The sequence below is a fragment of the Ammodytes marinus genome (assembly GCF_949987685.1).
Source record: "Ammodytes marinus genome assembly, chromosome: 4".
Lineage (NCBI taxonomy): Eukaryota > Metazoa > Chordata > Actinopteri > Uranoscopiformes > Ammodytidae > Ammodytes > Ammodytes marinus.
The window spans coordinates 9,114,578-9,130,297 of record NC_137233.1 but is presented as its reverse complement, the minus strand read 5'-3'; the positions used below and the strand labels follow the sequence as shown (position 1 = coordinate 9,130,297).

Sequence of the window (15,720 nt, the reverse complement as noted above, 5' to 3'; positions counted from 1 at the left end):
ACGGGACAGCGGCTCCATATGGCGCACTGGAGCCCATAAAAAAGGGAAGGGAACGCTTTATAGGCATGTTTCACACTTCCGAGTTCCCTACTTTTCCCTCTCTCCCCCTCCCCTCTCTCTCTCTCTTTTCCACTTCCTCAGCCGCTGACTATGTCCCATCTGTCTATTTCTCCTGCACCAACTCTCTCTCTCTCTCTTTCTTAAGAAAAGCTACACTAAAGGAGTTAGAATCAATTTGGTGGGTGGGGGGGGGCTGCCCCTCGTAATAAATTAGTAAAAGGAGGGGAACAGAGGTTTCTTGTCTCAGCGCTCGCAGACAGACAGACAGATGGCGGGGGCTCCAAAGGTGAGTAAGAGGTAAGTGTAGAAAAAGAGTGGATTTTTTTTGACGGCTCAAAGTTACAGCGGTGCAGCCGAGCGAAGATTTATGGGCTGCTTTACCGAGGAGAGCTGGTTACAAAGAGGCTCCAGAGGCTGCTTAACACACACACTCATCTGTTGCTTGTCAAGTCAACACACAAATCTTAATAGTTACTTTGAACTACGGAGAGGCAGTCTTTTTTTCAACCAGAAAAAACATATGCAGATGTCCATTTACAGGCCGCATTGTGTCCTCGAAACAAAGTAAAGAATCTATTACTTTTCAATCATGATTCACTGAGTCCATAATTTATTCAGATTATTCTGAATGAGGGTTGGGTTGACGTCAACGACCTTCTCTTTATCGCTTGTTATTCTGCGCTTAAATAATTCAGGGTTGTCCACCTCGGTGGAGATTCGTGAGGATGACGCTTTTAGCGGGGGCTGGATGAGTCTGACAGGCCCCAGGCTAACCATAGGGTGTGAGGAAGAGAAGTGGAAGAAAAATACTGCAGTAAAGCAACAAAAAAAAGGGGAAGTAATCCCACGGAATAATGAAAAGCAAATATAGCAAGACGGGGGGGAGGTTGTAGGATGTGTTTACCTTGAGGAAAGGGATAACAAAGGGCCTTAGGGGGAAGTTGGTGGCCTCCTGAAGCCGGGAATGGAACTCCTCGATGGTAACTGTTGAATTCTATGGAGGACAGGGAAAAGTGATGTCAAGACAACAGTTCGAAAATGTTCAAAAACAACACCTTATATAGGCCTAGAGACGTTACTTTGCCAGATGTCGGTTGTCTACAAAGAAATCATCTTTCAACAACAATCACAAAACACTCACCACGAGGGCCAGCACTAGGCTGCGGACGCTGTCTCCGATCTCGGGGGAGATGTCGTTGCCAAACTGCTGCAGCGTGGTGAGGAAGCGCTTGAGCTTGCTCAGCTGGCGCGCCCCACAGGTGGCCGGCAGCTGCTGGTTGGCCAGCGACGAGGAGGAGGACGACGAAGGCCCGTTGCTGTAGCGCTGCGGCGGAGACGGCACTGCGTTCAGGGTCGGCGGGGAGTGATGGTTCCCATTGGTTACTGATGGAGGGGAAGAGAAAGAAAAGTTACATCTAAAGTTTGTTGAGGATTGAATAAAAGACAAAAATACTCTCATGTCCCAAGTTTTCTCCTTTTCCTATGTATTTATTTGCCTTTTCTTTTTTTATTAATGTTTTATTACTGATCTGGTTCTCATACTCATTTTCTCTTTCTCATTCGTTTTTTCCCCCTTGAATAATCTCTTGTTGTTTTTCCCCTTCCTTTTATATGCACAATAAATGTTTGTTTGTGTTTCTTCTAAATAAAACATTCGTTAAAAAAAAATTGTTAAAAATGAGAAAAAAACACAAGTTAGATTTCAACAATGGCCCTTACATGCTGTGGTGGAGAAGGAGGCCGGTCGGGGGCCGCTAGGGTTGACGGAGGGCAGGGGAGGCATGCTGGAGCTGCTGCTGTGGGGGGCTGATCTGGAATGAGTCTTAGCATCCACAGGAGAACCGGGCATGGCAGGGCTCTTCTTCTCTCTACTGTCTGCAGAAAGAGAGAGAGAGAGAGGAGACTGCTGGTTAGAAAAGGAAACTTCTGAAATTAAATTAACAGCATACACACACGCACACACTGATGTACAAAGTAAGGGTTAATTAAATATATTCAACTCAATAAAGCATCCCCACATGACAAATAAACAAGCAAATAAGAAGATCATTGTCACTCCCCCCCCCCATCAGCTCATTGGTTTAAATCAATGCAAAAGCTTCAGGTCTATACACACACAAAAGACAAAATAAATGCCCAAGCGCCCCCCCTAACCCACTTCACATCATACGACACTTACTGCCAGGGCATCAACCACCCCACCCTGCCTGCCACCCCCCCCCCCCCCCATCAAAGAGCCAGATGTCTAAAGTTTAGCCCCTCACTCCCAAACTATTCAGATCAATAACAGAAGAAATGAAGAAGACTATTGTGTGGGAGAAGAATGCCCCCTCATTGAGGCTCCCCAGCAAATGGAGGGAGGGAGGGATGGAGGTGGGGGGGTGAGACGGAGAGAGAGAAAGGGGCCGAGGTTATTTCACGCTTTGCTAACAAGATCGGCAGTGCTTTTGAATGTTAAACGCAACTTCTCAATATGCTTTGGCCTGCTGAATGAGACCACCAGATAAGGGCTGTGTGTGTGTGTGTGTGTGTGTGTGTGTGTGTGTGTGTGGAGAAAGTGAAATGGGGAGGTGTGGTCGGTGGGATCAGAAGACAGCCCTTTGTGTCCAGGAGAGCCGTGAAGGCCGCTGCCCCCCCGTCTCCATTTAGAGTGGATCAGACTTTTCTAACTAGCTTCAAGAACCGACGATTAATAGACAAGCATGGTCTTTGGGCGGGGTCATGGGTCAGCGGCGAGCAGCTTTTTAAAATGTGGATTGGTGGTTTTTTAGGGCTTTGCCTTCAATGGCACCCTTTATGATCTTTTTCACAGCTATGAACTCTGCGTGGCCTTGAGCAACAGGGTTCCAATTTATAAAAGGCTTAAGTTTGGGACATTTTTTTAAAGCCGTCAAGCAAGCGGGTAACTCAGGAGAATTCACGCCTTATTGAATGAATAAAAAGCGTTTAAAAAAAATTGTATGCGCGCAAAAAAATATGTTATAACACAAGAGAAATCAAGGCATTAAAAAGGAGGAGTCAGCAATTCTGGAGAACACGTGTTGTCAAAATCTCTTTTTGGCAAGGTGGCCCACTTTGTTTACATACCAGGGCCTAGGCTGTGTATCAACACCGGATTATTTTCCAGCACACACACAGTACATGCAGGTAGCGGTTTGTGTGGCAATATTCACTGATTTTGACAACAAGTGATTTTGACCAAAATAATTCTCCAGAATGGCTGACTTTAAGAATTCAGAAGAAAAAGTGCGATACAGAAGTATAAGTGAATTTAAAAGCATGCCGTGCACACTCAAGTCCATCTATCTGCCCTGTGCAACTCATCTGTCCTGCCTGCAACTCATTATACAGCTTTGACTGTTATTCCTTCTGTTTGGCGGTCCAATCTACCCTCTCTCTCTCTCTCTCTCTCTCTCTCTCTCTCTCTCTCTTCATCTCTCATTCCATCCTCAGCCCTGTGGCCTGCCTGCCATCTCTCCACCTGTTCACTTACACAGGGGGCAGGAAGGAGGGATCTACGCAGACATTTGGACGGTCGTGCCCGACACACATGCGGTCTGCCAGTGCACCGCGGGGATGCAGCAAGCAGCACGCACAGACACACCGGTTCCAAAGCTTAGCACAGCCCCCCATCCTTATGGCCAGGATATCAGACTGACATCTCAATAACACAATCGGCGGGGCATATGGCCCGAGTGTCAACACTATTGCCATGTAAACAACTTTATAGATACACAAGGCACGAGGGCTAGATTTGGGTGCTAAACAGTAGTGTGTCGCATTGAAATCAAATTCGCAAGCACTTCGCTGACAAGTTGACACCTCGTCGGCTGCTCTCCACTGGCAACGAACAGTAGTTTTGTGTCCAAATTAACTGTCACCCTTGTAAAGCTTCTTGTAAGGCCTATTGTGTTTGAGTGACAGGTCTACACAAGGCCATTGAACATGCATAACAAATACAAAATATAGTGTACATATGTCTTATTGTGCATCCAATGTCTGCATAGAAGTGAGAGAAAGAGGTTGCAGCTGGGTACCATGGAGTCTTGAGATGTGGCCTAGTCTGTGGTTAGCCGTGCTAGAGGTAATGGCCAAAAGAGGAGACATCAGGTGTGTGTGTGTCTGTGTCTGTGTGTGCATGTAGCACTGACAGCCCGTAGAGAATTGCCTCTGCTTGTCAATTAGACAGCGCACATAGCTGGATGACTTCATCTGGCTTGCGAGCACCTGAGTCCAACCATATAGTCACAGGACTGTCAGGGGAGGCAGCTGTCACAGCGGTCACAAAAACACACACTGAGTATATGTGTGTGTGTGTGTGTGTGTGTGTGTGTGTGTGTGTGTGTGTGTGTGTGTGTTGGTGTGTGTGCAAAGTGGTCTAATGTTAACCCAGGTGAATATTGGCTTAGAGGAGGATGTGGGCTGTTTGTCTGGTCCAAACGCCACCTGTCATCAATGCACTAATGGAACAAAGGCAAAGGTACACAAAGCTCCTCATCTCACATCAACAGGATGTCCACCGTCTGTGCCACGTTGCATACAGTACTGTAGACTTTGGTGTGAATTTGGATTTGGGCAGACCAATGCATACAGAGAAAAACTAAATAACAAAAAGCATTTGTAAATTCTGCTCATACCATTTTGCACCATTTTTCCTCGACTCTTCATAGTTGACAAATTCATATAACGTTTTATGATCGAGTGACCTGAGCTGACTCTGATATGCTTTTGGACAGCAGCCGCCTTGCCAGGGATGGGAGGTTAATATGCATCTGAGCTGTGGGGGTGATTACTGTTGTTGCTAGGCAGGTGTTCCTCGTTTGTACAGCTTCAGGTGACGCTCATCTGCATTAAAACATTCAATCGGCTTTATTTGCTGAACTGCCTGGTGATTTAGAATAGGGTTTAGGAAGAGAACGAGAGAGAGAGAGAGAGAAAGAGAGAGAGAGAGAGAGAGAGAGAGAGAGAGAGAACAGGGATATACCCACAGAGCTACAACCATGACTGAAAGCAATCCATTAAATAGTGAGATTGGAAACGACAGGACAAATAAAGCGTGCAGAACATTAATTCACATCATAGTGCAAAGTGAAGATGGATAACCCGACTCGTATCAGTACAAATATATTACACTTGACATGATTTATAAACAAATGTGTTCTCTGTTAGGTTTTAACTCTGAAGTTTAAACTCCCTGGCAGTCATGAGTCAAGTGTGTGTGTGTGTGTGTGTGTGTGTGTGTGTGTGTGTGTGTGTGTGTGTGTACTGGTGCCGTGCTGCTATCTCTGTCATGTCACTGTAGATGAGGTGAGAGAAGATGGAACACAGGCCTGACTAATTTATCAGGGAGCTGAAAGACAATCGAGAGTGTGCAATGCTACAACTATGTGGGCTCAGAACATGGATATACACACACACTCACACACACACACACACACACACACCATGAACTGCAGATAACTTAATCAAACTATACAACAGCGTGTTGTTGACATACTGTGAACTTTTGCGAAATATGTGTTTTTCTTACCAAGAGTTAGATAAGGATAGAATATAGTTGGCCTAGTTTAGTGCAAACACTGGAACAACAGAAAAAACAAGCTAACTGACGTATTTGGCTTGGGGAAACAATGCCATAAAACTGCCCCAAAGCTGTCATGAATACATGTCACATAAACATCCCTCATTTTGAAACGACTAACAGTGGACTAAAACCTCAACCAAAAACAGGGCCGACCACTTATCGGGACTGAATAATATTAAAAGAAGAGTAAACAGAAAAGATGGTCAGACAAACAGGGAGTGGAAGAGGGGGGGATAAAGGGAAGTGAAAAGGACCAGAAAATTGAAGAGATGTGTTGAAGCTCGGGGGCAAAAAACAGAAGAGCTAACAACAGTCACCCATGCAACTGATGGGCACTGCTCTCTCTCTCTCTCTCTCTCTCTCTCTCTCCTCCTCCTCCTGTACCATATGGATCTAATCGGCCAAGAGCTGGCCAGCTGGGACCGCCAACAGTCACCTGTGAGGGGGGAGGAGAGAGGAGACTGCTGGAGCCTCTTCTAACTGAGCCAAGGCTGCACACACACACACACACACACACACACATTTCTGCCCTTCACTCCAAGAAGAAGAGGAAGGAGGGAGGGGGGAGGGAAGGGGGAGGCACGAGGCGGCTGAATGCAAGCGAGTGGACTTAAATGCCGGGGAGACAAAGGCTGCACCTGGTCCCCGTCCGTCCACGCACACCACCACAATACAGCACACATCTGTTCCTCTATCCTGCGCTCTCCCTCCTGACCTCCACCCACACACACACACACACACACACAGACACACACACACACACACACAGACACACACGCAATGCAAAAGACAAGGGTTGCGTGCGCCAACACTCACACACAACCACATCCACTTATAAAGTAGATAATTTGACATTGCATGGTCTCTCTCAGTGTCAGGTTGTTGGTATAACCTCGTCGCTAAACAACAGGTTCAAGGACTGAAGTGTGTGTGTGTGTGTGTGTGGTGTCAAATGTCCCAAAATCAGGAGACACCACCCCCCCCCCCCCCCCGCCCCCCCTTTGCTTATTTCAATCAACTTCATTTATATTATTGCCCTCTTGGGACTGAAACCTCTTCAACTGTTGCCACGATACTGTTGCCTCTCTTCCACCATAAGCAGTCCCCAGACACTGTTGCAGTTTCAACCTACTGGATTGTAACATAACGCCAGGCAGCATGTCACAGGTCTATTTTAAGGTGTATTTTAAAAATACATCCATGCTTGCATTGTTTCCAAATGAAATTTTCCATTTGACCAAAAAGGGTATTTTTTTATGTCTTTAACTTTTCTAACACCTTAAACCAACAGTGCATGAGAGTTAAACAAGCAGGGACGGGAATAATAAATTATTTGGCAAATTAGAGGTGCCAGAGGGGAGGGGGGGACAAGGAGGGATGCAGGCAGGGAGGTAAAGATGGAGGAAGGGAGGGAGGGAGGGAATAACAAGGATAGAATATACTGTTTTCATTTGGTTGCATCTGAAAGACGAGTCTAGTTGTCAGACGTGGAGCCAGGCTGTTTTTCTTGGCTCTCATTACCACCTTCCAGCCCCGTAGAGTAGACTACATATTTGGACAAAATCCAATGTCAACATTCTGCTCCTCCTCGCTCTGCTAGGGAGGGGGGTGAGATTGGGAGGTAGTGGTAGCAAGGTTGAAAGTAAGGACGAAAGCGAGACAAAGATGTAGCCTATACATAGACGGGGATTGAAAGGATCGGGAGGCCTCGTAAAAAAAAACATTTGAAATGTGGCTGAAGGACAAAAAGACAAGAGAACATGTATGTGACCCTCATGGGGATGGTGGGGGGGGGACACCTGAAAAGAATCAGGGTCTGTATTCCTGAGGTGACCTCGTGAGAGAAGCCCTTGCATAACCCCGTCACTCGGTGGGATGATTAGAATAACACCGCTGTAATCCAGAATGCCACATGCTAGTGAAAAAAAAAATAGAAGGACCGTGGATGGAAATGTACTTAGTGGCAGAGGGAAAGAGGGGACGGCAAAGGCAGACAGACGTCCTCCATAAAAAACTAAGAATGAGCAGTAAAATAGGCACATTGATGTGACGCTGGGAGCAGAGGAGGGAGTGGAGGTTTGGCAAGAGTTTTGGGCATTAAAAAAAAAACGGACTGTGTCCACGTGTACATGAGGTCAGACCAAGGGGATTTGCAGTTAGGGACTTAGAAAAAAAGAACGCTCCAAAACGCTACAGTCAGTACAGATAATTCCTCTGAGCATGTTTCAAATCTGCTTTAAACCCCATCACTGTGTGTCAGCGAAGGTTGAAGAGCTTTTGACACCAGTACCTATTTTAAAGTTCCTCGCGGTTCACAACTCGATTACTGTTAAAAGCATATTATTACGCACAAAAGAAGCGACCCCATTGTTGTCACTAGGTCAAATGAATGCGTGTGATTCAGAGTGGCACAAACTTTAAACACAGACACACACACACACACACACACACACACGCCTGTGTCACAAACAGCTGGGCCACGAGGATTAGAGCTGGAAGTGGATGTGTGTCATTGAGTGTGTGTGTTTGTGTTTGTGTATGTGTGTGTGTGTGTTGTCCCTATTTACCAGGTGTTGGGTTTGTCATCGGCTGACTGGAGGGAGGACAGTTATCCCTGAAGTAACACACACACACACACACACACACACACACACACACACCTGTGAAATGGCCTGCCTGAGGCAAACGTACACACACCCACACACTTAACAACCGTGACATAACAAGGGCATTTCAGATCTGTCAATCATGTCCTCAAAGCACTGAAAGCTGTGGCACACACACACACAAACACACACACACACACACACACATACACACACACACACACACACACACACACACAGGGCTACTACTCACTCAAACGGGCTCCCCTTCTCCGAGGCCAGTAGATTATCTGCCTATCTGGTTACAACCCTTCTCACCTCTCCATAACTAATTGGTTAGCCTTCCCATCAATCACCATGAGCTTGACGCTTCTTTAAACCCAAGACTGCAAAGTGAAAAACAATACAGCGTTTATGGACCTATGGCAGCATTAAAATGAAGTTGTGTCGTCCTTTTTTTTTTTCTCTCACCCTCCGCTTGCACATTTATTCTCGGGGTGGGAAAAAAAATGTACACCGTGTCAGAACAGACTTATATGGCTCCCCTGACAGCACAGCCAAGACATATATCATCATGTGTGTCTGGAGGATTAAGACCGGGTGGCTCCTATACATTACACAAACCCAGACAATCGACTTAGCAAAGTACTGTTTTTCCTCACACACTCACACACACACACACACACACAACGATACACACACGCATACGCAGACACAATCTCCGAACACGTAAGTTACGGTAGTCCATAAAACAAAAACACGATCTCGAAGCATGAGAAAAACAAAGCAAACATTAAGACCAGCCCGTTTCAGACCAGGTGTCTGCAGGCCTTCACAGCCAAATGGCCCGGGCTCCGCTCCAACCAGATGTTGCTATCAACTCAGGCCATGCAGAAGATATTATTCACACGGACTTTCTAAGTAAATGTTGCCTTTGAATTTCACATAAAGACCTTAAATGTTTAGGCATTTCACCAACATTTATCCCCCAGTGATTTACAATGAAGAGGCAGGTAGAAGGTCAGAGTCTCCTGACAGCAAACATGCCAGATGGATTGATAGACATAACATGTTACACAAGCTGTTTTGGAGATCTTCCCTTTTCAGTTTTGAATCTCTCTTAAAAAACTGAAGAAAAATAAATACATTTTTGATTGTTTGATTCTTAGCCGTACACTATTTAATATTGCCAATGCTTTTTTTTCTCTGAAAATCATATTGTCAGTTAAAATATGTCGCAAGGACCCCTGAAAGTGAGTCACATCACCCAGCACATAAAAATAGCTCATGAAAATCTAATAACAAGTTACTGTATTCTATCGCAACAAAGACATCATCAATTTAAAAAGAAAATTAAAAAAAGGATATCTCAAATGACTAATCTTTAGCCATCAATCTTTAGCCATTCTTGGGATGCATTAAGTCAAAGCTGAGCAGTAAGTATATAGTCCATAGAGTCCATAGAAAAGAGCTATGATCAAGCTAAGCCCAGCTGCATAAAAGACAAGGGCTCAACAGCCGCTGAGACACACAGATAAGTAAAACAAAGAGGCCAGCTGTGCTCGGGACAAAAACAAAACAATGAAGAGAATAAGACAGAGATAGCTGTGGAGGATGAGTGTGTGGGCTTTGGATTGAGTCTTATCATTGTGTATGGTTGTATGGGGTTCCAGCGCACATATGTTTAAGAACTTGGTGTAATTTTAATTTTTAATTTTTATAGGTATATGCCTTGACAACATGCAACAACATCTGTTCTCGAAGGCAAGATCACGCTGTTGTTGCAACATAAAAAGTTTGTCCTCCTAGTATACCAAGAGTGGGTGTGTGTGTCTCTGCTTGATAATAAAAAAACAATATGTCTTTTGTCAGTGGAAATACACCCATTTCTTGTCCACACTTTCTCAGAAGGTTGAAAGGGAAGACAGAGAAATGGAGAAAAATAATGACTAGGACAGACGACTTATGGAGACAGGCCTCCGCACCACCGCTTTCTTGTCCACCCACAAACCCCACAATACAAGCAAAAAAAAAAAATCAGCATCTTTCAAGTCATCTTGAGTATCGACTCTCGTTCTTTGGGGGTTTTGCGTTGGAAAATGTACACTGCCTTTTCCAAGAAGGTTACACCATTTTAACTGCATCCTTTTTTTACAAGATTCCAATGTTCCAGCTTAAAAAGGAATAATGTCTGCGATGTCAACATTCAAGTAACTGCATAATGTCAAAGAATATAATACACTGTGAAACAACACACTATTCCTCTACTAACAGTAATAGTAATAGCCTCTTAGCTGATTGTTTTGATTGACAAGTCTCATTATTATTAATATGATCATTATCTCTCTTGTTATTCCTTTACAACACGTCTCATTTCAGAACTTGAAGTGATTCGGTCGAGGTATTCAATTGAGGTCATTTTACAGCCTTTTAAGCATGTGCTAATACTCTTCCCTCTCAGACCACACCGGTCTGGTGAATGAAAGGGTCTTGTCTATGGGTCACTGAGCGAGTCTCTTATATAGGGCCCTCAATAGGGTCACTAGACCCCGGCAAGAGGCATCTGACTCATGCACTTAGAAAAACAAGGAGAGGGGGCTCCCGTACAATGTCAGTGAGGTTGTAGCAATGGGGATGGGAGATGGGGGAGCGCAGGTGGTTGGATGCTCATTGACACAAATCTGTGTCTGCCCACACACACACACACACACACACACACACACACACACACACACACACACACACACACACACACACACACACATTAACACACAGTCATTTACCCAGTCAGGAAACACTCCCCGTGATGAAACAATCTCTCACAGCGCTACTTGTAGTGACCGAGCACTGGGTTTCTGTTGAGTAAGTGACCCTAACTCTTTCATGTCCAAACACACACACAGAAGCACACACACACATTCAAACACACAACCTTTCATTGAACCCCTGGGGCCAGATATCACAGTCCTCACCACTGGAACTAATAGAGCACTTCCTGCATCAAACTCTTGAAGCAGCTGCTCTATTCTGTGTATGTGTGAGTGTGTGTAAGTGTGTGTGTGTGTGTTGAAAAAAAGAGGGTAAGGGGCGGGGGGGGGCATTCTGTGGATGAATTCTTCAGATAATAGCATGGCGAGCAAGGGTCATGGTGGTCTGTTACTCAATGTATCACGACACTTTCAGTAGAGAAAGTCGCAGCTGGGGAAAGTCAGAGGGACAAAAAATGAAAAAAAAAATATATAGACAGAAAGCTGTACGACAAGCAACCTTGTACTGCACCAGACACAGTGTCTGCGGGACACCTGGTACGCACATGCACAAATACACACACACACACACACACGGGTCCAATACTCAAACACACAGACACAGGTCCAATACTCAACCATACACTCATCTAGCAAAGGATCAGAAACTAAAGTAGTCAGATAAATGCATGACAGAAAGAGTCAGGGTTGAATGGAGGGGAAAATACGTAATTTTTCTGAATACAAGCAACTGAAATGTCACATCTCCTCAATCTTAGCTCAAACACACGCACGCACACACGCACACACACACACACACACACACACACACACACACACACACACACACACACACACACACACACACACACACACACACATACACACAAACAGAACAGTGCCTGCTGTCAGGAGAGTGACAGTGTGCAGCCGAGCAGACAGGGGTCTGTGGCAGCAGACAGTTAGTCGCTCCTATCTCCCTGATGGACTGGACTGGCCTGGCTTGACACTAGCCAGGTCTCTCTGCCTTTTCTCTGTCTGTCCAATCCCCCCCTTACCCAACACACCTCCTCCCTCCAGGCACAATAACATGGGAGAAATGTTCTCCTGCAAGGCACCATAGACGGTAAGGAAGTAAGTAAGTAAGGAACCCACATCGGGAAAAAAAAGGGTGTTCCTACATTGTATAACTGGAGTCACTTATAAACAATATCTCTTTGGATGCACATTCAAACTGATCAGTCAGTTTTGAATAACACTTTGTAACACACTATGTATTGCACAGCATGGAAGCCAGACACAGCAGTTCTATTTTCTCTTCCCATATGTTCTGGGAAACCTTACAACAGCATGCACATGTCTTCTATACCTATATTCGGAAGCAGTAGTGCTTTGCCCTGTGAATACAAAGAGGATTACTGTCAGAGTGAATGACAGCTGAGGAAGAGATGTGACCCCTTAATACGCAGAGCCAATCACATTGCAGGATTGAGGGGTAGCAGTTTGTGATGGTTACACATAATAATATAGTGTCTTCCAGGTAAAGTTGGCCTTTTCTTATAGCAGATGGAAGGGATCAGGAGCGAGTTCAAAAATAAAGCAACAGAAGGTCGCATGTTTCGACTGCCAGAGCTGGGAATGTAGCTAGCTCAGAGCGCACTAAAGATGTAAGGACATTTTCCTGGAAAAAATACGAACACATCAGATGTCTGATTGTCACAGCATCCAGAAATAATAAAAAAAAATCAGTCTGCTACTGATATTACCACATAAAATCCATCCACTAAAAGTTGCCATATCTTGACTCCCTCTTTGCAGAAAATGATTTCCTCAAAAAACCGACAATATCTGAATCTAGGACACGATAAATGGACCATTATCTTCCAATCTCTGACAACAAGAGTCTCCTGAGAAATCCCTATCATCGTCACCATTTCGTCCATATGGTTACCTGAAGTTTTTTCGTGCACTGGTAAAGGAAGCAGGCAGACAAATTCATCCCTCCTTTTTCTCCCTACCTCAGAGGACAAGGATGAAGAGATGAAGAGATAAAGAGAAGAGGATAAGGCACCATCTGTACAGTGCAGACACAGCCGCTCTGGGAATTAGGATGGAACACACACACACACGCACACACACACACACACAAACACACACACACACACACACGCACACACACACACACGCACGCACACACACACACACACACTGAAACAGGCTGTTCTGCAAAAATAAGACACGCTCATTCATTCACTCACTCACAAACTGAAATAAAGGAACACTATTTCCTAACGAATACAAATAAAATACACCCAGGGAGAAACAGACACAAATTCCATGTTGAAATCCCCACTCATGTCTCCTACCTCCACTCTAGTAGAGTCCACTCTTCAGTCCTTTTGAGAAAGTCAGCTGGGGTAGGGGGGTTTCTTGCTCTCTTATCCTCTCCGTTTTGTCTCTTTGGGTGACTCCACACCTTCATATGTCAGGCATGTGTTTGCATTCCCACATATGTGAGCTCCGGTGTGGGGAAAAGGCCAGAGCCAGAGACACAGATGGCACCCAGATGGAGACAGATCACCGAGCAGAACAGCGCAGCGCTGCACTACACGCACACTAGCTCCCTCTCTCTCTCTCTCTCTCTCTCTCTCCCTTCCTTCTCTTCCTCTTTCTCCCGTTGGAAGAAATACAGAAATACTATCTCCTTCTGCTCAATCTGCTAAAGAAGTCGTGCTTATTTTTCTATAGATCTCTTTTTTATCTCTTGTTGGATTCGCGTCCTCCCTCGCGCTCGCCTTCTCAAGCTCTGACTGAGCCTCCCACCCTCTCTCACTCTCCTCCTCTCTCTCTCTCTCTCTCTCTCTCTCTCTCTCTCTCTCTCTCTGTTTTCGGCTCAAGCTCCTCCCCTGTTTTCCCACACACTGTCTCTCTTCTGTTTGCATGGGGGCCGGGTGCTGCTGCCGACGTCACAACCCCCCACACTGCAGTCCTCCCCCCCCCCCCCATCCCCACACACCCTTTCCCCCCATGGATCCTGGCCAATCATCCTGCTGCTGACTGGCTCTATTCAACCTGCATTCACCGGCAATGGCCCCTGCAATTAACATAACTAATTGCTTTGGCACCTAAAGGCTAAACAAGAGAACGTGCCAAGGGTGCGTGCACACTTCTGTGCGTGTGTGCGTGTGCTTCTTTATGTGTGTGTGTGTGTGTGTGTGTGTGCATTTGTGTGTGTGTGTGTGTGTGTGTGTGTGTGTGTGTGTGTGTGTGTGTGTGTGTGTGTGTGTGTGTGTGTGGGGGTCCAATCCAACCCTACGCCTTAGCACCCACCCCTCCAAGAGAAGTGGGGATCTCCCTTTTAAATGTTTTTATACTAACTACCCCCCCTCAACACACACACACACACACACACACACACACACACACTCACACACACACACACACACACACACACACACACACACACACACACACACACACACACACACACACACACACACACACAGGCCCTTTCATTGATGCACTCTTTTGTCTCAGCTCCTTAATGCGGCCCTTGCCTTGCCAACCAACCCGTTGGGGGGGACACTTGAGGAGCATGAATGAGTTATTCTTCATCACCTCTTCTGCTCTCTTGTGCTCCGTGCTCCTCCTTACTTCACTGAGTTAAACTTAAATCACCGTCTGATTTATGCCTTGCGCACAAGTGCTGCTGCCGCCAGAGACAATGCCAGGTTAAGATAATAGAGGCCTGGCTGAGATCATCGGGCAGCTTGCTTTGCTTCATTCACTCCTAGCCTATATCATTCCCTCAGCAGTTTACTTCTAGGCTGTGGAGATGGATTTGGCGCTATACATTGTTGTTCTAAGCCCGGGGCAAATAAGATGTTGATTTATTTTTAATTAGACAACTGACAACTGGGAGAATGAGATCAACGTGTGAGAAGAACCCACAAGCACTTGGCCGTCTAAACAAACAAGTGAGTGCTGTCGGATAAACACAAACAGTTCATTAAGAGGAGCTGCTGCCCCTTCTCTTGGCCATGGAGTGCACACTTCTGAACAGCACTGAATAATATAAAGTGGAATCCTATCGACAACAAAAAATTCTGCACAAAATCCAACAGTTTCTATGCAGTCACGAAGAAGGCTTGTTGTGGCTTATATTTCTATAGTTGACAATAATAACACATGATAACCTCTATTTCCCCTCCCCTCTCCTTGTAGGCCGCATATAGTCAGAGTGCATCTGGTCAGCCAGCAGGCTCAGAGGAAGGGCCAGGTGGCTGTGTGTGTGTGTGTGTGTGTGTGTGTGGGGTGGGGGGGGGGGGGGGGGGGGGTGAGGAAGGCCTTGCATCTGAAGCTATATACTGTAGCACACATGCTATTGTAGCACATATGGGTGAGCTGCAACCGACACCGCAGATGTACAAAGGCTATACAAACAGATTGAGATTAAAACCCAGGTGTAATGACGCAGGTGGCAGGTGACAGCGTGTACTCTGAGCTAAGCTAAGCTAAGCTTTGACGATCTACACACACACACACACACACACACACACACACACACACACACACACACACACACACACACACAGACACACTACATCAGAACACAGGAAGTACAAGATTTCTGCACAACAATTTGACATATTAAAAAAAAAAAATAATAATAAAACATCTCTCAATAAGATATGCAATATAGTTTTGATAGAGCACCACATTA

The 15,720-nt window shown here is 45.5% G+C and overlaps 1 protein-coding gene across 2 annotated transcripts in view; it reads right to left on the bottom strand.

The window, feature by feature from the left end:
- cbfa2t2 (CBFA2/RUNX1 partner transcriptional co-repressor 2) overlaps positions 1-15,720 on the bottom strand; it is a 38,354-nt gene that overhangs the window by 10,527 nt on the left and 12,107 nt on the right. The window contains exons 1-4 of one of the 2 annotated variants that reach the window (XM_080025349.1): positions 13,364-13,786; positions 1,780-1,935; positions 1,202-1,443; positions 965-1,054 (exon numbers count right to left, since the gene is read on the bottom strand). In XM_080025349.1, the coding sequence (XP_079881475.1) occupies positions 965-1,054; positions 1,202-1,443; positions 1,780-1,909 (462 nt within the window). In that variant the 5' untranslated portion in view covers positions 1,910-1,935; positions 13,364-13,786. Of the gene's footprint in view, positions 1-964; positions 1,055-1,201; positions 1,444-1,779; positions 1,936-13,363; positions 13,787-15,720 lie in introns of those variants that run through there. The other variant, XM_080025348.1, reaches the window with a different exon arrangement.